The sequence below is a fragment of the Diceros bicornis genome, chromosome 13 (assembly GCF_020826845.1).
Source record: "Diceros bicornis minor isolate mBicDic1 chromosome 13, mDicBic1.mat.cur, whole genome shotgun sequence".
Lineage (NCBI taxonomy): Eukaryota > Metazoa > Chordata > Mammalia > Perissodactyla > Rhinocerotidae > Diceros > Diceros bicornis.
Window position 1 is genome coordinate 24,149,860 of NC_080752.1, and position 26,566 is coordinate 24,176,425.

Sequence of the window (26,566 nt, forward strand, 5' to 3'; positions counted from 1 at the left end):
AGGGTGGAGACTCCCTGCAGAACCACCTCAGCAGGTCGGAGACCTGACCTTGACCCCACTGCCCCCTCTGTGGCACCACCTTCACGGTGCCCGGGGCTCCCCCACCACACTCCAGGACAGGCCCCACATGAAACCCAGGTGTTCTCTCGAGACCCTCAGAGACTGGCATGGACACTCTGGAGCGAGAACAGGATGTCTGTCTGAGGGAGACTGGCTCGGTTATTTTCCCAAAGACAGTGAACGCAAAACTTAAAACTAACCTAGAAAGCCTTCCTGTTACCTAACCCTTTCAAGAAAACAAGATTAGCTATTTTATAAATTAGTGAATATTTATTTTAAGTAAGAAAAATTACAATTTTATACCATATATATTTACAATTAAAAGCCTTGCTATAAAAAAATAAAAGTACATCACTTCGTTTGGACCACCACAGCTGGAGAACTTCCCCCAAGCAGCTCCATTCCTCTCCCAGCTGACTCAGCGTCCATTTCACACAGGCCTGTTTATGCACAGGTCCTGCCTGTGGTCGCCCAGCTGTCTGGAGGCTGTACTGACCCCTCCTCGGTCTCCAGGAAACACAGGCAGAAGTGGTCCTTGCTGAGGAGGGCCAGTGAGTCCCCGTTTAAATGCCAGCACAGAGAAAGCACCTGAAAGTCACCTGGAGAAAGACAGGTGGCCAGAGGGTCAAGAGTGGGAGAGGCCAGGGTCCCTGAGCCAGTGCTGCCCCAAATCCCGTGGGTGTGTGGGTGAGCCCAGAGTGACCCAGCTGGAGCCCCAAAGCCACCTGAGCTCGGGGGCCTCTTCCTGGCCTACAACGCTTAGAGCAGCGGGCCGTGCCAGGTGCGCACCAGGCCTGCCCTTGAGGTGTCCCTGAAGATGCTAAGAGCCACTTTCTCTTGATGCTCCAGACGGTAAACCAAACGAGCCCTGGTGTCCATCCCTGCTCAAGTGTGCTTGTCTGCTAGGCTTCCACTGAGAGGGCCGTGCTCACCTTCCCCGGGCACCTGCACGGACACGCAGCCCGCTGGCGACCACAGGTACACCTTGCTGCCTCCCGTGCAGATGGCCAGCCGGGGCCGCTGCGGGTCCCACTGGAAGGAGCGCACTGGGGACAGCTGCTCCAGCACCACAAAGAGCCTCAGCTTTTGTATGTCCCAGATCCAGACGGCGTTCGGGATGTTGTCTGAGGAAGGAAGACGCAGACAGGTCCAGGGGCTCGTCACCCCTGCTGCCTGTTTCAGCCCCCCACCCCCTTGGTATTTACCCCGAAGATGGACTAAGGAGGCAGACCGTGGGGCATGTGGGTGTGGCACCGGCCTCTGTGCCAGGACCCGGGGTGGACATTGGTGCTCCAGTGACTACCAGGGGGCAGACTGTAACTCCTTTAGACTTAAAGAACACACATGCAAGTTCTGGGTTTTCTTTTTTTCCCTGGTGAGGAAGACTGTCCCTGAGCTAACATGTGCACCAATCTTCCTCTATTTTGTATGTGGGACGCCGCCACAGCATGGTTTGATGAGTGGTGTGTAGGTCCGCGCCTGGGATTGAACCTGCGAACCCTGGCTGCCAAAGCAGAGCGCGCGAACTTAACCACCATGCCACCGCGTCAGCCCCACACTGTTTCTTCATAACTCTTTAAAAATGTAAAGACCCTTCTTATGTGAGACAGGCCCACAGCTGTAGTTGGGCCTGGAGCCCTGTTCTTCACCACACAAAGAGGAAGAAGAGCGGAGGGGCGGAGGGCACGGAGGCGGAGTGGTGACCGGCTGCTGCTCTGACAAAGACGAAGCCCAACTCCTCTGCGAGGCCGCTGTGGGCAGGACGTCCGCCACCAGCAGGAAGATGGGAGGAAACAATGTGGGGGAGGCCCATTACCTGATTTTCCTTTCAACCCATTTTTTTGTCTGGGCACCCAAGGAAACCGTGAGTGGACACAACAGCACCGACCCTCGGCCACTGACCGTTCCTTGTCGCCAGGAAGTAGTTGTCTGGACTGAAGGCCAGCGCTCCTATGCCAATTTTAGGGTTTGCTCTGTCAGCAACAGGTTTCAAAGTCTGTAAGGCAACTGGCACTGAGGCGATCTCATCTAGAAAACAAAAAGGGAGGAGACTCCGTCGTGTCTCAGCGCAGGAGCCGTGCATCTAAGACCCACTGTGGCCTGTGAGCCTGCTCATGACAGGGACGAGAGCCACTGACCTCGTCTGCTCAGTGCAGATGGCAGGAAAGGATGAGACTAAACACATTGGGGCAAAATTTTATCAAAGAAAGGGCTGAATGGGAACCTGGCTGTAGTGGTCAGAGGCCCAGCCACACGCCCCTCACCTGCCATGCCCCGGCCTGGAGGCATGCACCGCAGCCTTGGGAGCTCAGCGGCGCTAGGCCAACCTGGGAAGGGGCGGGCACACTCCAGAACCGTCTCGACGGCTCGGCCACCGTGGCGTTGTGTCCTCTTTCCACTTCTCGCACCTCTTTACAACCTGCTTCAGTCTCACTGTCAATGTGCTATCGTTAGACTTCTCAGATGCAGAAGCAGCCTTGTAGGGCAGAGGACTTCTAGGTAGTGAGAATACTCGGTGCGGTTTTATGTGATACGTGCATGTACAGGGTCATCGACTGTCACAAACGTCCCCTCTGTGGGAGTGTGGACAGTGGGGAGGCAGGGGGCATGTAGGAACTCTGTGCCTTCCCCTCAATTTTGTTGTAAACCTAAACCGCTCTAAAAAAATCTTCAAAGGAAAAAAAAACCTTGTAAAACCAGAAGCAGCAGCAGTGAGATGATGATGGTAAAGCCCATGTCAGCAGGCGCACCTGTGTCCGGCGGTGCCCCGTCCCTGCGTGTTACTGACCCTGCGACGGGCAGGCAATGTTTTAGGGCCTGGCGGCTGTTGCCGTGTTTCCTCTATCTTAAAGCTCATCTAATGCCCCAATTATGCCCATTTTACAGATGAGAAAACCGAGGCACGAGTAACCTGCCCAGGGCCACACAGCCAGGATGCAGAACCAGCTCTGAGCTCGTGTGAGCCCTTTACCGCTGCCTGCCTCCTGACCCCTGCCGGCTCATCCAAGGAAATTTTATTATTCATTAAGAAATATGCCCCCCCGGGGCACCAGCTGTCAGCTGGACTTCCAGAGCTTGTGTTCAATCCACAAAAACAGTGCCCACAGGGTCAGTGATTGCTGGGTTGAGAGAGACGCTGGCTGTGAGTATCACAGGGAAGGAAAAATGAATTAAAAAAACAAAACAAAACAAAGACCATCTGAAATCTACCTGGACAAAGAGGAGTCTTTTCCATAAAAAAAAAGTAAAGGAAACCCAGCAAACACCCGCCGCCCTCCTGCTCACATTTGCTCTCCATGGTGCCGAGGGGGCCGGCCGCCGCCCGGGGCGGGGGGAAGGCAAGGCGGCCCAGTGCCAGCTGTGGACTCTTCTCAGCTTCCTTATACACCACCTGGAAGACACGACAGGGCCCGCCACCACCGCTCAGGACGGGCTCCAGGTGCTCGGTGATGGTGAGGCCTGACCTCTACGCAAGGAGCTGCCATTCCTGGTGGGAGGACGCAGGGACACTGGCCCCCACTCGCTGCTCCCCGTGGGAGTCTCAGTGTGGTCCCGCCCGCAGGCCTGCTCCCTAAGAAAGGGGGCGACAGTGTCTGGTAGCTGCACGTTTACGTACAGCCAGCCTCCCACGGTGCAGCTGGTTACTTGGCCAGCGAGCACATCAGTGGTGACACGTGACAGAGACAAGCCCAGGGACGACGGGCATCAGTGACGTGAAGCCTGACAGGCCAAGGGTGAGTGGCCCAGGCCAGGTCAAAGGCCGACAGGTCACAGCCCAGTAGTTAAGAAGAGCCACCAGCTCTACAGCTTTAGGACATGCTCAGGCTGTGCGTGGACGGGTCTGGAGCAAACCCTTGAAGGCCTGTGGGGTCGGCCCCTGCTACTCCTACAACTCCACCCCTTGCTCACTGCCCTCCAGCCGGCCCTCCAGTCACAGTAAGCGGACCCCACCTGACTCACAGACCCCAGATGCCCACTCGGCCCCTGCTCCCCACTCTGCCTGTACTCAAACATCAAGGCTCCCGGGCCACGGGCCTCAGACTCTTCTCGCAGCCCCACCGCGCCTGCTAACTCTCCTCACCACACTCACCGTATCTTTGACTCAGGTCTCGTCTGTGGGCAAACTCACCAAGGCCGGGTTTTCTGTCTGTGTCCCTGCGGTCCCCCCCAGGCCAGGGCGTCTGTGTCCCTGCAGTCCCCCCGAGGCCAGGGCGTCTGTGTCCCTGCGGTCCCCCCCAGGCTGGGGCGTCTCTTTCCCTGTGGTCCCCCCCAGGCCGGGGCGTCTCTTTCCCTGTGGTCCCCCCCAGGCCGGGGCGTCTGTGTCCCTGCGGTCCCCCCAAGGCCGGGGCGTCTGTGTCCCTGTGGTCCCCCCCAGGTCGGGGCATCTCTTTCCCTGTGGTCCCCCCCAGGCCGGGGCGTCTGTGTCCCTGCGGTCCCCCCAAGGCCGGGGCGTCTGTGTCCCTGTGGTCCCCCCCAGGCTGGGGTGTCTCTTTCTCAGTGGTCTCCCCCAGGCCGGGGCATCTCTTTCCCTGTGGTCCCCCCCAGGCCAGGGCGTGTCTGTGTCCCTGCTGTCCCTCCAGACCGGGGCGTCTGTCTGCGTCCCTGTTGTCCCCCAGCACGGGGCCCAGCTCCTGCTGCATGCAGGGACGCACATCCCCAGCTCAGGGCCTTTGCCCTTCCTGTCCCACTGCCTGATATGCTTCTCCCCAGATCCCGCATCATTGCTTCCTGGCGTCCGCCCCAGCGATCCCTCCGAAGGCAGCCGTCCCTGCCTGCCCCGGGGAGACACCAGTTCTCCCAGCCCTGTCCCTCACTCCCCAGGGGCAGGGATCTGTCTGCTCCTTCTGACCGTGGCCCAGTGCCTGCCCCGCCGCAGATGCTCAGTGCCTGCAGGCAGGAGAGCTGGTCACTGTGCAGAGAGCAGGAGCAGATCTGCGGAGGAGCCCGCCGGGGCGGGGTGGGAAGAGGCAGGGCAAGGACAGCACTTTGGAGCCTTCAGGACGAGGAGGGAAAACAAAGGCCACGCTAGAGTCCGACATGGGAGGTGTCACGGGGACAGAGTGTTGTGGTGACAGAAGCACCTGTGTCACAGGAAACGGTTTTTGACCTCCTTCCCCAAAGCCCACTCAAACAGAAACACGTTCCAGACTTACTATTTTGGGATTAGTAATGGTTGCAGGATGCCCAAACTCTGTGATCATTTTCCAAGTCACATGATTCAGAATGCGCACCTGAGGACAGAGACCGCGCAGGTGAGCGCCCTGGCCGGCGCCTGCCGTCGGGTCTCTCCGCGTGTGCTGCTGTTTCTCACCTTCCCGTCATAGCTCCCGACCGCCAGGAACTGACTGCTGGGGCTCCAGGCCACGGACTTGATGCCCAGGGACCACTCGTAAGCAGAGTACGCTGACAAGGGCCGTCCGTCCAAGGAGTACAGCAGCACCTTATACTGCAGGCGAGAATTTCAATCGGGGTTTACAGGTCAGTTCACCTGGGGCGCGTAAAAGGCATAGCCACTCCGGACTGAGCAAGCCTCAGACAGACAATGCGGAGTGGAGGAAGGACAGTGCCCTCCTCCCTGGTCGGGGATGGGGACGGGAGCTGGACGGGAGAGGTGATGGGAGAAGAGTGACAACATTGTGGGGAAAGGGAGGCCCAGGGTGTGACTCTAATGACTTGCTGATGAAAGCTCTTCAACTCAACACCTGAGAGGCTCAGAGCCTCAGAGACACACAGGCAAAGAACTTCAGAGAGGAAGGGGCTGCTTGCTCCTTCCTCATACCTCCAGACAGGTGTCCCACACCGCCAGCACGCAGCCGTTTGGGGCCCACTCGATCCCGGCCAGATCCTGGGTGTCCGTATCAAAGTGCTTCAAAGGGAGGGGGAGAACAGATTAAACCCAAAAATATTTTCTTAAGCAAATATACGTTTATTTTATAATTGATGTTTCTAACACATTTAGTATTTAACTTGCCTATATAGAAATGGACAAAAATGTCGACAACTCTATCCTTCTCTGCCATTAAAATCCTGCTGAGTGTTGAGGAGGTTCCAGGCCAGCCTGCGCCCGGCAGCCCCTTCGCCCGGTGGAGCACACATACCACTCTCCTCTTCCCTTCTCTTGCCTAAGTCTCACCCCTTTAAGACCCAGGTCAGACAAGATCCTTCCAGGATGCTCCCTGCCCTGGGTTGATGAGGCCTCTTCTGTGCTCTGACAGCATTCTGGAGGTTTCTCTGTCTCAGTCCTGTGTCTCAGTGTCACCTCGCCTTCAGATGTGAGCACGGCCAGGGCACCTTGAAGGCTTGCCCAGCGCAGGCGGTCAGTCAGTGCTACATTCAAGTTTACCCCTCCTCCCGACATAGCAACACACATACAAACACCACTAAACTAATAAGAAAAGGAAAACAGCTCACGTTTGAGGGCACAGTGACTTTGAACTTACCCAAAGTTACACGCAGCCCCCTGCCTTCTGGAAATATGAAATCACGTTGTTCCAACTACACTGAAGACCCCCTGGAGTCCTGGAGAGCACGCTTCCCAGCCGGGCCCTCCCCGCCCAACAGGACACCTTTACTCCCAGGTGGAGAGGACGGCTCACCCGCAGGAGCTGCCAGTCGCTGCAGACAAAGATGCTCACGTAGTCTTTGCAGTCCCGCCTCTCGGCCAGCGCCATGTAGTGGCCGTCCCTGGTAAAGGTCATCCCTGCCGGGAAGAGAACAGGTCCTGAAGTCAAGCAGCAGCCAAACGGGAGGAAGTAGGGCGGTCATCTTCCAGGAGGAAGGAGGACAAGAAAGCAGCGGTCAGAAGAAGGGGCCAAGGGACACGGGACACGCAGCACACGGCTCCCTGGACAAGGAGTGCGTGTGTTCACACGGGAGGGACTACAGCCAGTGTGGTCTGCACAGCCGGCCGGCGGGGCTCCGACACTCGCACGGTCCACTGATTTGCGAGGGACCTGTGAAAAACGTGGTAACCTGACCCCTGATGACTCACAAAATATTACTGAAAAATGCATCACCTTACGGAGTGTCACACTCCTAGAAAATAAACTACAGGAAGTCACTCGTCACTGCACTTCTTACTTTCACTTTTGAATTTAATTATTTGGAAGAATTAAATTTAACATAAGATTTGGAAATACCCTTTGGTTGAAATGTGTATTTCCCAGTTCTATTTCAGCTTAAAAAGCCCTCAGCCACATTTCATACTTCCTGAGTCAAAAGAACACCTAAATGATATAACTGTTGTTCCACTCAAGAACTGTGTATGTCATCTGGAGAGACACTAATATTCAAACTATAAAAACAAAAAACAAACGTACATTTGCACTTCATTCAAATGCAAGTTTGCTGATGGCAACGAAAAAAATGGAAAAAATGTTCAAATTAAGCCATGCTTCGTTCTGTTTATTAAATGAAAGATCCATCACTGTAATTTCATGATTCAACAGTGGATATCAGCTGGCTCTCAGGGGTCCAATTAAATCATGCAGTGGTGGCTGTATCTGAGACACCTCCCCTTCTCCCAGATGGCTCAGGGGACACCTGTCCCTTATCCCTCCTCTGGGATGTCCAGATGGGACAGGTCACCGTGTCCCCTCTACAGAGATCACAGAGTGAGTCAACAGAAGATTTAGAGATTTGAAGTTCAGAATTCAACGCGGGAGGTGGGGTCCCGTGACAGACGTGAATTGCAGGGATTTGAATACCCAGTTCCGTCACCAAGGTGAAGGAAGTGCGTGTAAACCCCTGCTCCTCTTTAGTCCCTGTGACTGTGTCAAGGGGACTCACACGTGGAAACACTGACAGATGAAGGATGAGGGGGCTGGGATGTGCTTTAAGATGGGGGGGGTGGTAGAGAAAAGACTGGCTGTGAGTTGACACACTGTTGAGGCTACTTTGGCCTATGTGTGAAATTTTCCATGGTAACAAGGTCAAAAAAAACCCAAAAGAATTACAAAAAAATGGCTTTCGAGTAGCTCTGACTGACTCACCCTGCTGACAAGCTTTAGGATATTTGATGTAAGAGACGGATTTTGTGCACAAGGACCAGACAGTTATCCGCAGCTGTCAGGGAAAAAAGGGAAAAGAGAAAGGAAACAGCATATATTTAGCATTTTTAGAGAGACCATCACAAATCATAATCAGCACTCAAGGAAGAGATTTCCTGCCAAAAGAACAATATTAGGAGTTGTAGGGATGTTTCTCCTCTGAAGAAGTGTGGCCAAACTCACATTTTACTGTTGTTACATTTAATGCTCTTGGTATTTGGTTTGCATTTTGTAACGATATTACTTGAGTGACACAAAATTAAATATAAGTGCATTTTATTTATTTATTTATGTTGTGAGGAAGATCAGCCCTGAACTAACATCCGATGCCAATCCTCTTTTTGCTGCAGAAGACTGGCCCTGGGCTAACCTCTGTGCCCATCTTCCTCTACTTTATGTGGGACACCGCTACAGCATGGCTTGATAAGCAGGGCGCCGGTCCATGCCTGGGATCCGAACCTGCGAACCCCAGACCAGTGAGGCAGAGTGCGAGAACTTAACCACTAGGCCACCAGGCGGGCCCCCATATAAGTGCATTTTAGTGCACGATTTCAGACTAATCACAGTTTTCACATTATGTCGAGGTGGTTTCTCCTCTGGTGAGCGTGTCTCAGGCCCGAGGCAAGAGGGCACGTCCTGAAATGCAGAAATGGGAAACGGCCAGACTCAGTGGCACATGGTGGCCTTGCTGTGCCTGCTGCTTCTGCAGAAGATTTCTGAAACAAACACTGTGGGCCTGCTGTCTGTCTTCCCTTGCCTTTCCCTCACGCAGGGAGCTGAGAGCTGACTAGGCTGGTACAAAAGGGCCGGAAGAAGACAGTGTCCTAATGAGGGACCAAGGAGAGCCTGTCGGGATGGACATGGACACTGTCCCCAGGGGCAAGCACTCAGGGTGGACGTGACCCTCTGCACTGTAACTTTTCCCTGTAGGCTCTCAGAACATGCGTCGACATCTGCATGTAACATTGAGGTTCTATAAATGGCCCCCAGTCTCCCTTCGGAGCCCACAAGTGAACAACCACCCTTGACCAGAATTTCTCAATTTCTGTTTCTGAAAACTGTCTCCACGCCCTTCCCATCGGCTGCTGTGCAAGGTAACTGATTTATGGGTCCAGCAACTGCTTTGCCAGGTGCACAGAGAAGGCGTCTCCCCAGCTGCTCGCCAGGGGACCCACCACTCCAGCCCCAGGCAGCGGAGCGCAAGATGGCCGTGAATGGTGCACACGACAAAGCAGGGTTTACGGGGTCGCTGGGAGAGGAGGGACAGGGCGAATAACCGCTTCAGTCAGAGGTGAAGGGTCGGCCCCACGTTTCTATACCAGGGTGATTCCTGCAAACGATGCAATGCCATTTATGTTTAGTTTAGGAAGTTAAAAAATGAATTAACTTCATTTTCTCCACATCACCTCTTCTTAGAAAAGGAAAGAAATTCTGCTGTCCGTACTGCCTCTCTGAACTGACACGGCATTTAGGAGAGAAGTTTTGGAAATGCCCTCCTGGAAGCAGAAAACAGCTGTGGGCAGTAGCCAGTGAGCTAGGCGGCTTTGAGAAGCACTGTCTCAACTCAAAGCGTTTGTCCTTCTGAGGTAAAGGCAACACCTCCCAGAAGAGCCGACGAGGCACTGTCCGGGAAGGGGGTCACTCTGAGGAGAGCGCTGGTTTCCTCCAAAAGCCCCCCCGGCGGCTTGGTGTACCCCAAGGAGGCGTGAGTCCCAACCCGGGCACTAAAACCCCAGCCGTGACCCCATGGCACCCTCCTCCTGCCTTTAGGTGTCCGTGTGTTCGTCACACCTGCCCTCAGGGCGATCGTGCCGATCAGATGAGGAACTGAAAGTGGGCAGAAAGCCTCACACGTTTCCCGAAACACACTAAGGTTTTCAAGAAATAGCCTCCACTGCCTTGGGTCACTACAGGGCACACTGAGCTGAGGGACACTCCCTGTCGGCACACTGTCTTCAACGGCAGCAAAGACACACAGCCCTTTAAGCCTGATTTTTACCCTCCAGCCCCCATTAAAAAAAAAAGTCTAAAAAAACAACAACTGTTTGTAACCTTACAAATCCAATAAGAAAAACAGAGGCAGTTAAATATCCACCTCCATCAACTCGACTAACCGCAGCAGTACAGCCGGAGAAGCAAGCTCCCAGCAGCCGCCCGGCCTCCCCTCACTACACACCCAGGAACCCAGAGGGGGCTGAAGGCCTCCCTCCAGGCTAACCAGGCCCCACTCCCATCGACACTCCCACGCACCCCTCCCCCTGAATCCTTGGTTCAAAGGGAGGCACAGCACTACACGAACATGTTGTTCTGCTCACAGAGGATAAATCCACTGGCCTTCCACCTAGGGTTTTAGTTCTGTCTTCACAAGGTCACGAGTCCAACTCTCTTCTAAAGATGTTAGTCTTTTAGGAGGACTTCACTGTATGTTTCCTGGTTATATTGCACTTTCAAGCATTTCCACATTTAAGTGTACACTGAAATGCTCATTGCAAGAGAACATTCACTTTTGAAATGAGTTAATTTTCTCATCTCCTTTTCCATAATACTTTCAAGTTTTCTTGACGTAAAAAATAAATACGTTTTTATTACTGCTGGCAAATTGGAAAATTCCAGTATTTAAGCAAAAATACTTAAAATAACCTTTCCCAACTTATAAATTGTTTGGAAAATTAACAGAAATACAGCAAATTGATAGCAGCTCATCTGAGTTCTTCATCAGTATGAGAAATGTTGTGGTTTCCCTATTTTGTTAGATGTGGGATATATTGAGAGGTCAAATACCTCCATGTTTAGACATGTAAACCTGAGTGAACATTCCAGAGCCAAACATGGCTCTTCTCTTGCACCAATACAACTAGTCAAGAGCTGATATAACAAAATTTAAAACTTAGGAATAAATTTTATAAAATATGTGCAAGATCTATACAATGAAAACACTGCTTAGAAAAATTTTAAGACTTAAATAAACAGAAAAATATCCTATGTCCACAGATCCAAAGACTTAATATTGTTAAGATGGCAATCATCCCCAAATTGGTCTATAGATTCAATGCAATCTCAATTAAAAAATCCTAGCAGGATTTTTTTTTTTTTTTTTTACAAATTGACAAACTTATTCTAAAATGGATATGGAAATGCAATGGACCCAAAACAGCCAAAACGACTTCGAAAAAGGACAAAATTGGAAAACTCACACTGATTTTGGTTTCCAGGCATACTATAGTAACCAGGAGAGTGTGCTATTGGCACAAGGACAGACAGACGGATCAATGGAACAGGACAGAGTCCAGAAACAGACCCACACACTGTGGTGCAGAGTGGAACAAGGACAAGAATTCAAAATAGATCATACATCTAAACTTAGGAGCTAAAGCCATAAAACTTCTAGAAGAGAACAAGAAACTCTGTGACCTTGGGTTGGGTGGGGAATTCTTTAAACACAAAATGCGCAAATCATAGAAGAAAAAAATTGATCACTGGAGTCCATCAAAATGAAAACCTTCTGCTCTTTCAAAGAAACTGTTAACAAAATGGAAATAAAGCCAAAGACCAGGAGAAAATATCTGCCAGAGCGATACCTGATAAAAGACCTGCGACCAGAACATATTCTAAAACCTTACAACTCAGTAATATGACAAACGCCCAATAAAGAAATAGAAGATATTGTTAAAACAGAAATAACAGGACCAAAATGGAGTCATTTGCTCCACGGCAGCAAACCAAGCCTTGAGTGCAGTTTCAGCCTCTCCCAGGAATGTTACCTTTCTAACAGTTGATCTGAAATCTCCTCAGCAGCACCAGTGGGGTCATCTGCATGATGAAACCCTGCGGTCCCTTCCCCCTAAAAGAAGATGTCTGGGCCTGAAACAATCCTTTCTTTTTTTCTGCTAATAAATAACTTCCTTGCCCCATCCCCCTTCTGCCTATAAAAACCTTCCATTTTGCACACCTCCTGGAGAGCCCTTCTGTTTGCCAGACGGGATGCTGCCCGATTCATAAATCACTTAATAAAGCCAACGACACATTCACGTTTACTCAGTTGAATGTTTTTTTTTAACAATATGAACACTCAAGAGTTACATGATGACAAGCACATGAAAGATGCTTGACATCATCAGTCATAAGGAAAATGCAAAATAAAACCACAATGAGGGGCCAGCCTGTGGGGTAGTGCTTGGGTTCGGCACACTCCGCTTCGGCAGCCCAGATTCGTGGGTTCGGATCCCGGGTGCATACCTACACCAGTCATCAGCCATGCTGTGGCAGCGTCTCACATACAAAATAGAGGAAGACTGGCACAGATGTTAGCTCAGGGTCAATCTTCCTCGGGAAAAAAAAAAACAAACCACAGTGAGACACCACTACATAGTAGATTGACTAAGTGAAAAAAGACTGTAATCACAAGTGTTCTTGAGAAGGTGAGACAGAACCCTCACACACTGTTAGTGGGAATGCAGAATGGCAGCGCCACTTTAGAAGCCATTTGGCAGTTTCTTAAAACGTTAAACATACCCCCCCAGCAATCCCAACCCTAGGTATTTACCCAAGAGAAATGAAAAAATGTGTCCACAGACAGACTTTTATGTGACTATTCCTAAAAGCTCTGTTCATAATACCCCCACATCAGAAACAGTTGGTGCACGGAAAAACAAACGTGGTATATCCAGGCCAGCGAGCGCTACTCAGCTCTAAGGAAGTGGCTGCCGGTTCCTGTAACAATACAGATCAATCTCAAGAACAGCATGACACCAAGTGACAGAAGACAAATACAGAACTCTGCATACCACATGGTTCCATTTATATGGAATTCTAAAAGGTAAAACTATAGCGATTAGACAGCATGTCAATGTTGTCTGGGGTCGGAGGTAGGAGAGGAAACTGACTAGGGGGCACGAGGTGCCCACTGGGGTGGTGTAAATGGTCTCGGTCTTGACTGTGCCAGTGGTTTCATGTGTCACAAATCACGGAAGTGCACACTGAAAGCGGGTGAATCTTATTGCTTACAAGTCATTTTAATTTGATTTACTGAGATAGAAGAAAAAAGTTTTTAATCTGAGTTTATTTTTTTTAAGCCAACTGTAGGTGATTTACAACATATACACTAAAATTTAAGGATATGGAGAGGTTGAAAGTAAAGGGATAGAAAAAGATACAATGTAAAAGCCTAATCAAAAAAGGATGGTATTGCTATGCTAATATACAACAAAATAGATTTTACAACAAAAAGAACAAGACATAAAGAAATACAATTTATAATAAAAGGTTCAATTCACCATGAAAATATAACTGTTCTAAATCTGTATGCAGTTAATAACAGAGCCCCAAAAATACATTAGAAAGTGACGTCAGCATCAGGGCGGAGTGAGTTGTTCCCTTTGTCTCTCCCCTCTAAGTTACAACTAAATGGACACTCACTAACCAGCAGAGGATTCCCTGCACAGCACAACAGGACGTCTGAGAGATCCATGCAGCCGTGCATCTCAAGGTGGGTGGACTGGATCCCCAGGAGGCAGTGGAACTGTATGAGCGGACCCCTCCCCATCCCTGGCGGCAGCGATCTAGGTTGCGGGTCCTCACACAGTGGCTGGCGCGACTGTAAGAGGAGACGGGGGCAGCCCGGCCTGCGCAAACACTTTGGAGTTGTAGCCTGGACTGTGGGAGCACTCCATTGACACAGCTCAGCCCCCAGGAAGGAGCCCCCACTAAGCTCAGCCGAGCTGCTCGCAAGTGCAGAGCCAGCCCCCACATGAAAGAAAGTGCTCTTCCCTTCCCACCTAGTGCACCAACTTGGCCAGTCCCCCGCCGGCCAGTCACCAGAGTGACACACCAGCGGAGCACAGAGGCCCCACCTGTACATGCGTGTGACACCAGCTAAGCAGCTGTGGCCAGCGCACAAACGCAAAGAAGCCCTACTGGCACAACTTCCAGCAGATGGGGTGGAATCAGAATACACAGCTCCTGCCTGCCCCTAGCGGTGGCAAGTGAAATCTGCAACCAGATGCTACCACAAATGTGCCAGCAAAGGATCACTTCATCAAACACCATGAAGAACTACAGTAACACTTCAGAGCAGAAGGAAAATGACAAGTCTCTCAGACACCGATCCTGAAGTCACAGAAATTTACAATCTAAATGACAGAGAATTCAAAATAGTTGTCATAAAGAAACTCAACAAGTTACAAGAAAACTTAGAAAGACAGTTCAATGAGCTCAGGAATAAAATTAATGAGTAGAAGGAATTCTTCACCAAAGAGATTGAAACTCTAAAAAAAAGCCAAACAGAAATTCTGGAGAGGAAGAACACAATTAATGAGATAAAAAATCTAGAATCCTTAAAAAACAGAGCTGATGCTATGGTGGAAGAATTAGTGAGTCAGAGGATAGAAATATAGAAATGCTTCACGTGGAGGAGGAGAAAGAAGTAAAATTTTTAAAAAATGAAGAAAGTCTTCAAGAAATATCCAACTCAATTAGGAAAAGCAACATAAGGATTATAGGTATTCCAGAGAGGGAAGAGAGGGAGAAAGGAGCAGAGAGCTTGTTCAAAGAAATAATAGCTGAGAACTTCACACAAACCTGGACTTACAAGTACATGAGGCCAACAGAACACTTAATTACATCAATGCAAAAAGACCTTCTCTCAGGCATGTAATAGTAAAACTGGCAAGAGTCAATAACAAAGAAAAACTATTGAGGGCAGCAAGGCAGAGGAAAATAGCGTACAAAGGAACCACTATCAGGCTTTCAGTGGATTTCTCAGCAGAAAACTTACAGGCTAGGAGAGAATGGAATGATACATTCAAAATACTGAAAAGCAAAAACTTTCAGCCAAGAACACTCTATCCAGCGAAACTATCCTTCAGATACAATGGAGAAGTAAAAGCTTTCCTAGATAAACAACAGCTGAGGGAATTCATCGCCACTGGGCCTGCCTTATAAGAAACGTTGAAAGGAACCCTCTCATCTGAAACTAAAAAGCAAAGGTTTACAAAATCTTGAGCAAGGAGATAAATAGAGTCAGGAAATTGCAGGTCTATATCAGAATAGGTTAGTAAACACTTAATTATACCATAAAAGATAAGGGGAAGGAAAGCACAAAAATAACTATAAACACTTCAATTTAGTCACAAACTCACAACACAGAAAAGGACAATTTGTGACAACAATAACTTAGAAGGGGAAGAGAAAAGGGATGGAACCTGCTTAGGCTAATGGAGATAAGAGGATATCAGAAAATGGACTATCTCATCTATGAGATCTTTTACAAACGTCATGGTAACCACTAAACAAAAAATCAGAGCAGAGCCACAAATCATAAACAAAGATAAAACTGAGAAAACCATCACAGAAAACCACCAAACTGAAACGGCAGTCAGAAATACAAGGGAAGAGAAACAATGAAATTTTAGAACAAATGGAAAACATTAGATAAAATAGCCCTCATATATCAGTAAGCCCTCATATATCAATAATCACTCTAAATGTAAATGGATTGAATTCTCCAATCAAAAGACACAGAGTGGCTGGATGGATTAAAAAACAGGACGCAAAAATATGCTGCCTCCAGGAAACACATCTCAGCTCTAAAGACAATCAGAGGCTCAGAGTGAAGGGATGGAAGATGATACTCCAAGCAAATGGCAAGCAAAAGAAAGCAGGTGTAGCCATATTTTTATCAGACAAAGCAGACTTCAAGATAAAAAAGGCAATAAGAGAAAAAGAGGGGCAGTATATAATGAGAAAAGGGACATTCCACCAAGAGGACATAACACTTATGAATATATATGCACCTAACACAGGAGCACCAAAGTATATAAAGCAACTATTAACAGACCTAAAGGGAGAAAGTGACAGCAACATAATAATAGTAGGGGACTTCAACACCCCACTTACATCAATGGATAGATCATCAAGACAGAAAGTCCATAAGGAAACAGTGGCCTTAAATGAAATACTAGACCAGATCGACTTAATAGATATACATAGGACGTTCCATCCGAAAACAGCAGAATACACATTCTTCTCAAGTGCACATTCTTCTCAAGTGCACATGGAAATTCTCAAAGACAGACCCTATGTCGGGAAACAAGGCAAGCCTCAATAAATTTAAGAAGACTGAAATCATATCAAGCCTCTTTTCCGACCACAGTGCTATGACACTAGAAATCAGCTATAAGAGAAAGGCTGGGAAAGTCACAAATATGTGGAGACTAAACAACATGCTACTGAACAACCAATGGATCAATGAAGAAATCAAAGGAGAAATCAAAAAATATCCGGAGACAAATGAAAATGAAAACACAACATACTAACTCTTATGGGATGTGGCGAAAGTGGTCCTAAGAGGGAAATTTATAGCAATACAGGTCTACCTCAGCAAAGAAGAAAAATCTCACATAACCAACCTTAAACTACACCTAACAGAATTAGAAAGAGAAGAACAAAGCCCAAAGTCATCAGGGGGGAAACAATAAAAATTAGAGAAGAAATAAACGTAATAGAGACTAAAAAACAAAGAAAGGATCAATGAACCAAAGAGCTGGTTCTTTGAGAAGATAAAAACACAATTGACAAACCCTTAGCCAGACTCACTGAGAAAAAAAGAGAGAAGGCTCAAATAAAAATTAGAAATGAAGGAGGAGAAATTGCAATGGATACTGCAGAAATGCAAAGGAATGTAAGAGAATACCATGAAAAACTCTAACCCCACAAATTGGATAACCTAGAAGAAATGGACAAATTATTAAACTCATACAACCTCCCAAAACTGAATCAAGAAGAAATAGAGACTCTAAATAGACAATCACAAGCAAAGAGATTGAAACAGTAATCAAAAACCTCCCAAAAAACAAAAGTTCAGGACCAGATGGCTTCTCTGGAGAATTATACCAAATATTCAAAGAAGATTTAATACGTATCTTTCTCAAACTATTCCAAAAAACTGAAGATGACGGAATGCATCCTAACTCATTTTATGAGGCCAACATCACCCTGATACCAAAACCAGACAAGGAAAACACTAAGAAGGAAAGTTACCAGCCGATATCACTGATGAACATAGATACAAAAATCCTCAACAAAATACTGGCAAATCAAATACAGCAATACATTAAAAGGATCACACACCATGAACAAGTGGGATTTATACCAGGGACCCAGGGATGGCTGAACAACTGCAAATCAATCAATGTGACAGACCACATTAACAAAATGAGGAATAAAAGTCACATGATCATTTCAATAGATGGAGAGAAAGCAGCTGACAAGATCCAACATCCATTTATGATAAAAACTCTCTACAAAATGGGTATAGAAGGAAAGTACCTCAACATAATAAATGCCATATATGACAAACCCACAGCCAACATCATACTTAATGGTGAAAACTGAACGCCATTCTTCTGAGAACAGGAACAAGACAAGGGTGCCCAGTCTCACCACTCCTATTCCACATAGTACTGGAGGTTTTGGCCAGAGTAATTAGGCAAGAAAAAGAAATAAAACGTATCCAAATTGGAAAGGAAGAAATAAAACTCTCGCTGTTTGTGGACGACATGATTCTATATATAGAAAACCCTAAAGAATCCACCAGAAAACTATTAGAAATAATCAACAACTGCAGCAAAGTTGCAGGGTACAAAATCAACATGCAAAAATCAGTGCCATTTCTATACATTAATAACGAACCAGCAGAAAGAGAGGTCACGAATACAATCCAATTTATAATCGCAACAAAAAGAATAAAATATCTAGGAATAAGTTTAGTGAAGGAGATGAAAGATCTACACGCTGAAAACTATAAGACATTATTGAAAGAAATCGAAGAAGACATAAAGAAATGGAAAGATATTCTCTGCTCATGGGCTGGAAGAATAAACATAGTTAAAATGTCCATGTTACCTAAAGCAATCTACAGATTCAGTGCAATCCCAATCAGAATCCCAATGATATTCTCCACGGAAATAGAACAAAGAATCTTAAAATTTATACGGAACAACAAAAGACTCCGAATAACCAAAGCAATCCTGAGCAAAAAGAACAAAGCTGGAGGCATCACAATCACTGACTTCAAAATATACTACAAAGCTATAGTCATCAAAACAGCATCGTACTGGCGCAAAAACAGACACACAGATCAATGGAACAGAATTGAAAGCCCAGAAATAAAACCACACATCTATGGACAGCTAATCTTTGACAAAGGAGCCAAGAACATACAAAGGAGAAAGGAAAGTCTCTTTAATAAACAGTATTGGGAAAACTGGACAGCCACATGCAAAAGAATGAAAGTACACCACTATCTTACACCATACACAAAAATTAATTCAAAGTGGATTAAAGACTTGAATGTAAAACCTGAAACCATAAAACCCCTAGAAGAATATACAGGCAGTACCCTCTTTGACATCAGTTTTAGAAGCATCTTTTTGAATACCATGTCTACTCAGGTAAGGGAAACAAAAGAAAATACAAACAAATGGGACTACATCAACTAAAGAGCTTCTGCAAGGCAAAGGAAATCAGGAACAAAACGAAAAGACAACCCACCAACTGGGAGAAAATATTTGCAAATCATATATCTGACAAGATATATATCTCCAAGATATATAAAGAACTCATACAACTCAACAACAAAAAGACAAACAAGCTGATCGAAAAATGGGCAGAGGGGGGCTGGCCCAGCAGCGTAGTGGTTAAGTTCGCATGCTCCGCTTCAGCGGCCTGGGATTTGCAGGTTCGGATCCCAGGTGCAGACCTATGCACCACTTACCAAGCCATGCTGTGGCAGATGTCCCACATATAAAGCAGGGGAAGATGGGTATGGATGTTAGCCAAGGGCCAATCTTCCTCAGCAAAAAGAGGAGGATTGGAAAATAGACATTAGCTCAGGGCCAATCTCCCTCACACACACAGAAAAAATAAAATAAAATAAAGTCTTCAAAAAAAATGGGCAGAGGATATGAACAGACATTTTTCCAAAGAAGATATACAGATGGCCATCAGATACATGAAAAGATGTTCAACATCACTAATTATTAGGGAAATGCAAATCAAAACTGCAAGGAGATATCACCTCACACCCGTCAGAATAGCTATAATTAACAAGACAAGCAATAAGAAGTGTTGGAGAGGATGTGGAGAAAAGGGAACCCTCATACACTGCTGGTGGGAGTGCACACTGGTGCAGCCTCTGTGGAAAACAGCATGGAGATTTCTCAAAAAATTAAAAATAGAAATAGCATATGATCCAGCTATCCCACTACTGGATATTTATCCAAAGAACATGAAATCAACAATACAAAGAGATGTATGCACTCCTCTGTTCACTGCAGCGTTATTCACAATAGCCAAGACCTGGAAGCAACCCAAGTGCCCATTAACTGATGAATGGATAAAGAAGATGTGGTATATATATACAATGGAATACTACTCAGCCATAAAAAAGACAAAATCGTCCCATTTGCAACCACATGGATGGACCTGGAGGATATTATGTTAAGTGAAATAAGCCAGAGAGAGAAAGACAAACACCATATGATTTCACTTATATGTGGAAGATAAACACATGGATAAAGAGAACAGATTAGTGGTTACCAGAGGGGAATGGGGTCGGGGGTGGGCGAAAGGGGTAAAGAGGCACATATGTATGGTGATGGATAAAAACTAGACTATTGGTGGTGAGCACAATGCAGTCTACACAGAAACTGATATATAATAATGTACACTTGAAATTACACATTATAAACCAATATGACCTCAGTTAAAAAAAAAATACATTAAAAAACTGGCAGACAAGGGTAATGAAGAGGGACCAGCCCTGTTAGATACTAACATAGGAGAAAACCCCACTAATGTAAACGGAGTGGTATCAATGGACCTACAATGGAATAGAACAAAAAATCAGAAATGATCCTGTTGGTATAAAGCAGTTCTCAATACAGGTGGTAAAGATGGACTTGTCAACAAATGTCGCTGGGAACAGATAAAAAAAGTGACTCCTACCTCACACCACACTATAAACTCCACATGAACTGAACCACACATTTCAATTAAGTGTGTGACTGTGTGTGTGTATAAAACACAATATGAAAGCACTCAACCTCACTAATAATTTAATAAAAATAAAAATTAAAACCAAACTGTGTTTCTACTGGACTGGCAATCACTTTAAATCCTGATACAAATGCCCACTCCTATAACAGGCAGTCCCACCAGGTTACATCCTGAGAGATCATCTCGAGACGGGTGAGAGGACACACAACACAGTTCTCGGCAACATGGGTCATAACAACGAAACACCCAGCAGCAGTAGAGTGGCTAAGTAAATCGTGGCCTGATTTTTCCTACAGGGAATGAAGAACCAGCCATAACTTCAACATGGAAGAATCTCAAAAACAACATTGAGGAGAGAACAAAACCCCACAGAACACACAGAGCACAGGTCATGTAAGCAAATCTTCAACAAACCCACACCAAACAGTACAGTGTCCAGACACACACACACACACACACACTAGACCCTCAAGAAAAGGAAGGAGATGAACACAGAGGCAGGATTAGGGGTCCCGCTGGCCGCAGACTGGCAGTGCTCTCCCCTCAGGCCTGATGGGGAGCACACTATGACTCACGGAATCGTGTCCAAAGGGCACGTGATTTCTCGTCCATGTTGACATACAGGAGGCAGGGACCCCATGCCATGTGCCCATCTAGAGGCTGGATTTTGGCCTGAAGGATTATACACACCAAGACTGTCAGTTGAGGCTATACAAGAAGCTCAAGCTGTCCCTGAAATCCTCAAGTTGTAAGCACCTTTCAAACGTCAACACGTCCAAAGCGGAGACCAGGGAGCCCTTCGCTTCCTGCCTCACTCCCCAACGGCCTATATTAGCAGGCGTCAGATTAAAGAATGTTTGAATATCACAACAGAAAACATGTGAAGCCACGCAGCTGTCTGACGCAGTCAATTTAGCCACCCCCTCACAGGTGGACAGAGAATTTATCCCTGACGATGACAACCTGAAAAAAGCCGAGTGAGATCCCCGAGGGCCACTCGGCATTCTTACGGCCAGGAATAAACACCGGCCCCGGTCGCATGTACACGTTGTTACCTAGGCAGAGCCTGTGGCCTCTGCAGAGCCTGGGGTTAGACTACTGCAATACACCCAGCAGCCCAGACCGCTGACCACACTCAGTGGATTTAGGCCGAAACGCTGGGTTATAATGCCCCCTCAAAAAAGCACATTATTAAAGGGATTCGTGCATTTTTCTACATTGAAAAAATAGACTGCTGACACAAAAGACCTTTGACCAATATATACGCCAAACTCCCTACTGGATATATTTATGAGATATATCATACCACCCGAGCTATCTCAGATTTCAAACCTTCATCTTCGCACTCAGAGCCCCAGCACAGTGCCTGGCGGGCCAGCCCAGCGTGCGAAGAACCAGTGAGGGAAGAGGTTACTGACATCCACAGATCAGACATCTTAGAGGAAAGATATAAATTAGTTCACGTTGAAGTTCATTTTCTATTGTTGAATTAAAGGACCTCTTTAAATCCTTAAAAATGTAATTTAAGATGTTTTTAAAAATCCGCTTTATTTTTCTTGAAAACTGGGCAAAAAGATTATATAACAACACTTATGGGCTTATAATGCTCTGACGACTTAAGATATACCTCCTTCCCCATAAATCACCCACTTTCATGCTCTCAAGCCATTTTAGGAGGAAGAGTGTAAGGAGGCACCCTCGTTTGATTAACAAGGCTTCACACTTACATGGAATTCAGTCGTGTTGAGAATGTGGCGCCCGTCTGGGCTCCAACAAGAAGCCACCAGCCCAGCTGAACCCTCGTCGATTCTACAGTGCCATTCTGGCTGTTCCAAAGACCACACCTAGATTCAGAAGAGAGAGAAATGCAGATCACAAACTAGTCATGCACTAATTAAGCTTAAAAATAACTGGATGTCAACCGCATAGAGTCAAAGCATAGGATATCTTTCAAAATCTTTCATTAGGAAGGACTGGTTCTAGATTGCACCATCAGATAAGCCACGCTTCCTGGTGATTTCATTTTGTTGTAGTTTTCAACAGTTTATCCACTTTGCCATCCCCAAGACCTCGCTGAGTTAAGCTTTAGGTCTATAACAAAACACTACATCGTAGTGCTTCCCGAACACATGCCCTCCAAGTCGCTAGATGCTGTCTGTCAACACCTCCTGCTACTGAGCTATACTTGGTTACGGATTAAGAATATTTAAGTGTTTTCTTGTTTTAAAAGTATTTAAACTATTAGAGAACTATTATAATTTTACAAGAAAACTGGCTTTGAGCTGCACTGCCTTTTTTCCCCAAACTAGAAGGGCACAGGAAAGGACCATTCCGTCCGGCCTACAGTCCCGGGCAGGCTTCCTGGCTCTGCCCCTGCGGGCAGCGTACCTGCACCAGCCCTCGCTTATACAGGGCACACAAGATGAAGAGGGAGTCGGCCGACCACTCGATGTGCTGGATCTGGTCCAGGCAGGTGTACAGCTGAAGGATCTGAAGGGTGTTCACATCCCGGACCACTAACCGATACTGGACACAGGAAGCCTAAAATAGAAAAGACAGCCCTGATGTTCCGCACTCCAGAGGGAGGGAGCTTTCAGAACGTCAACGCCCCCCACACTCAGGGACTGTTTTCTTCTCTCCTGTCAGACATGTTTTCTATCTACATGGTCTCATGTTTATCATTAATTACATAGCCCATTCTAAAAACGAGTTAATTAAAAGACAAAGTTGAAATATAGAAACTAGGTGTTAAAACTGTTATATTCCAGTATAAAGTATTATTTTAAAATTCGCTACCTAAGTCATTTTCTACTCCTTTAATTATACGTTCAAAGCGAAACTTAAGTAGGAAACAGCATTGGGAGAAAGCTCTTGTGTGACCTAAGGAAGTCCTCTCCTAGTTTTATCACTTGTAGACAATTTATAAGTAGTAAGGATTGAGGCCTCACACGTTGGTGAGAATGACTACAGAAGTCACAATTCTCTTCTGCACGATGCCGAACTCCAAGCCAAACCAAGAAAGTCAACATATGTGTTTTAAATTATGCAAATGTAAGGACGCTTCATAAATGCTCATTTACCTACCTTGAGATAATAGAAAATATACATTGCTCTCTGTCCCCTGGTGCTGACACAGGGCTCCTGAAATCCTGATAACGTCCTAAGTGACAAGAGCACTAGGAGCCTCGTTCGGTCTAACAGTTGTCTTTGACCCCAGTCCCTGACACAGGGCTCCTGAAACGCTTGCAATTCCCTGGGTGACGCGAGCATCTCTTGTTCTAAGGAGGGGATTCTGGGTGGGCTCCTGAATGGGGCTGGTCACCAGAAAGACCAAGCCATGATTAGAAGCTTGGAATTTTCAGCCCCGCCCTCCATTCTCCTGAGAAGGGAGAAGTGCTGAAAATAGAGTCAGTAATTGCTCATGCCTCCGTGGCGCAGCCTCCTAAAATCCCAACAGTACGGAGCTCGGGGAGCTTCCAGGTTGGCAACACAGCTACACTGGGAGAGTGACGCGCCCTAACTCCACGGGCACAGAAACTCCGGTGCTTGGGACCCTCCCAGCCCTTGCCCTGGTCATCTGTATCCTTTATCACATCCTTTAATAAACTGGTAAATGTAAGTAAGTGTTTCCCCGAGTTCTGTGAGCTGCTCTAACAAATTAACTGAACCTGAGGAGGGAGTTATGGGAACCCCTGATTTTTAGCCAAGCTAGACAGGAGTTGCGGGTGACCTGGGGACCTGATACTTGGCATCTGAAGTGGGGGGAGCAGTCTTATGGGACTGAGCCCTTAACTTGTGGGTTCTGACACAATCTCCAGGCAGACAGTGTCGGAATTGAGTTAACTTGTAGGACACCCAGCTAGTGTCATGGATAACTGCTGGGTGTGGGGAAAACCCCACACATTTGGTGTCAGAAGTGTTGTGAGTGTGGTAGTGGTGTGAGAGTAAAGGAGACTCAAGGGAGGGGAAAGTGGTGGACTGTCTTATAAACCAACATCAACTTATTGCTAATACTGACTATGAAAATGTTTAAGTGTTAATACTGTTTTCTTAAAGATACAGTTTATGTCCATATTTGTTAATAATATCCATATCTAAGCAAATAATTTCTATGTTTGAGTATAATTATCTGCTGATTGTAAATTATATTACAGTTTTAAAATACACCAATTTTTGGGCCGGCCCCATGGCTTAGCAGTTAAGTGCTTGCTCCGCTACTGGCAGCCCGGGTTTGGATCCCGGGCGCACACTGACGCACCGCTTCTCCAGCCATGCTGAGGCCGTGTCCTACATACAGCAACTAGAAGGATGTGCAACTATGACATACAACTATCTACTGGGGCTTTGGGGGGAAAAAAAAAAGCAGGAGGATTGGCAATAGATGTTAGCTCAGAGCCGGTCTTCCTCAGCAAAAAGAGGAGGGTTAGCATGAACGTTAGCTCAGGGCTGATCTTCCTCACACACACAAAATAAAATGAACCGATTTTTAAATGGCAATTGCTTCATTTTTGTACTTTTCAAGGTCAAACTAGATTATTAGTTTGTGTTTTATGAACTTCCATTTAAAAAGCCACATAAGTTTTCCAGAAAAAAGGGGCAGTGGAGGGGTTACTGCAGATTAGGACAAATATGTGTCATGGTTCTTATTTTTTCACATTGTAGCTTTGAAAACTGCGGTCAGTTACAACGAATTCCCTATGAAGTGGAATATTTGTATCAACACTTGGAAAAACCATCAAATCTGTTGCAAGATATTAAAAACGGCAACACAGACCCACTTTCTTCAGTATTTAGGATAGAGCTTTGAAGAATGTGATTGCAGCAACACTATTACCAAGTGTTCACAATATTTTGACTAGAGTGTAAAAACCAAAAAAGTACCAAAATTAAGCAAGGAAACATAATCTTTCTCTTTATAATTTGCTGGAATTTTCACAAATGATTTTTTAAAAACTAATCTGGGGGGGCACTTTGAAAAATATACCAAGGTTTTTGGGGTGGCACTTAAGCTAAAAACATTTTGTATTTTGTAGCTGAATACTATTTTATGTGATTTACAATAATACTTCCATAAAAAAAAGCAAACACCTGGGCCAGCCCCGTGGCTTAGTGGTTAAGTGTGTGCGCTCCGCTGCTGGCAGCCCGGGTTCGGATCCCGGGCACACACTGACGCACCACTTCTCCGGCCATGCTGAGGCCATGTCCCACATGCAGCAACTAGAAGGATGTGAAGCTATGACATACAGCTATCTACTGGGGCTTTGGGGGAAAAATAAATAAATAAAATTATTAAAAAAAAAAAGCAAACACCTAACCTAAGAGTTATATTTTCAAAGATCAAGACAAGGATAAAAGGAATATTAACAAAGGCTCAAACCGAAAAAGAATCATGAAGCATCAGTCAGTTAACAGAGGACAAATGAAACTAAGCACACTTTTTATAACACATCATTTTTTTTGAATGGCTTCCCAACGCCAATTATCTCCCACCCACCGCACCCCCCTCCCTCCCAAGATTCTGAGGATAAACCCTGGTTATATTGGTATATTCCAAAACTTCGGTTTTGTGTAGAGGATAGCTCAGAGATTTAAGCACCATTCTACCACTCATGGAATGAACAGCCCAAACCCCAGCAGTGCAGACAACTCCATCTAGGGACAGAATGCTACTTATTTAAATCATTCATTTGGCACCTGCTAGAGACCAGGGAAAATGGCTGAAAAAGACGACAGAAACTAGCTACACTGCACCAGTTTACAGCCAACAGAATCATATATTTGCCTTTTTGTGACAAAATAACAGCAACGAGCTATCTCCTATGTCCTCAAACGTGTGAAGACAGCACTGCTTTTGTCTGCCTTTGACAGACGTAAACCCAGGTGCACAGGCTGGTACCTGCCCGGGTCACCTGTCTGCGGCATCTGCCCGGGGTACATGCCCAGGTCCCGTGCCCAGATCCGCTCCCCGAGGTGCCTGCACCCCGGGCCCCGCGGTCGCCCGCTGCTCCTCGATCCGGGGTCCCCCCCGCCCTCGGCCCAGGCCCCGCGGCCGCTCACCAGGTACTTGCCGTCCGGAGAAAACTTGCAGAGCAAACTGGAAAGCTTGAACACCTCGGAGAAATTCATGGCAGCCGCCGGACCTCGCACCCGGGACCCCGCGCCCGCGCCCCGCCACGGCCCCCTCGGCCGGATCCTCCGCAACCACTGCCTCTGCGGCCGGAAGTGACGGAAGTCGGGAAGCGCTCCGGAGCCTATCGGGGCTCCCGGAGCCCGCGCTGCATTGTGGGGCTTGTAGTTCGCTCTAAAGGAGCCCACGGCGTTCTTCCGACCCGGGATTCGCTGTGCTGGAGGGTAGGAGGCCGCGGGGTCCTGTGCAACTAGCTGGGTTGCCAAGTAAAAGGCAG

General features: G+C 46.9%; 1 protein-coding gene across 1 annotated transcript; it reads right to left on the bottom strand.

Moving 5' to 3' along the window:
- Positions 1 to 340: 340 nt before the first annotated feature.
- Positions 341 to 26,345, bottom strand: WRAP73 (WD repeat containing, antisense to TP73). The gene is given in 13 exon segments (XM_058552726.1): positions 341 to 558; positions 561 to 659; positions 993 to 1,184; positions 1,963 to 2,088; positions 3,346 to 3,451; positions 5,214 to 5,291; positions 5,372 to 5,506; positions 5,840 to 5,926; positions 6,657 to 6,760; positions 8,052 to 8,124; positions 21,890 to 22,006; positions 22,551 to 22,703; positions 26,220 to 26,345. Coding segments are annotated over 13 exon segments (1,407 nt in total). The 5' UTR covers positions 26,289 to 26,345; the 3' UTR covers positions 341 to 490.
- Between the last annotated feature and the right edge of the window lie 221 nt (positions 26,346 to 26,566).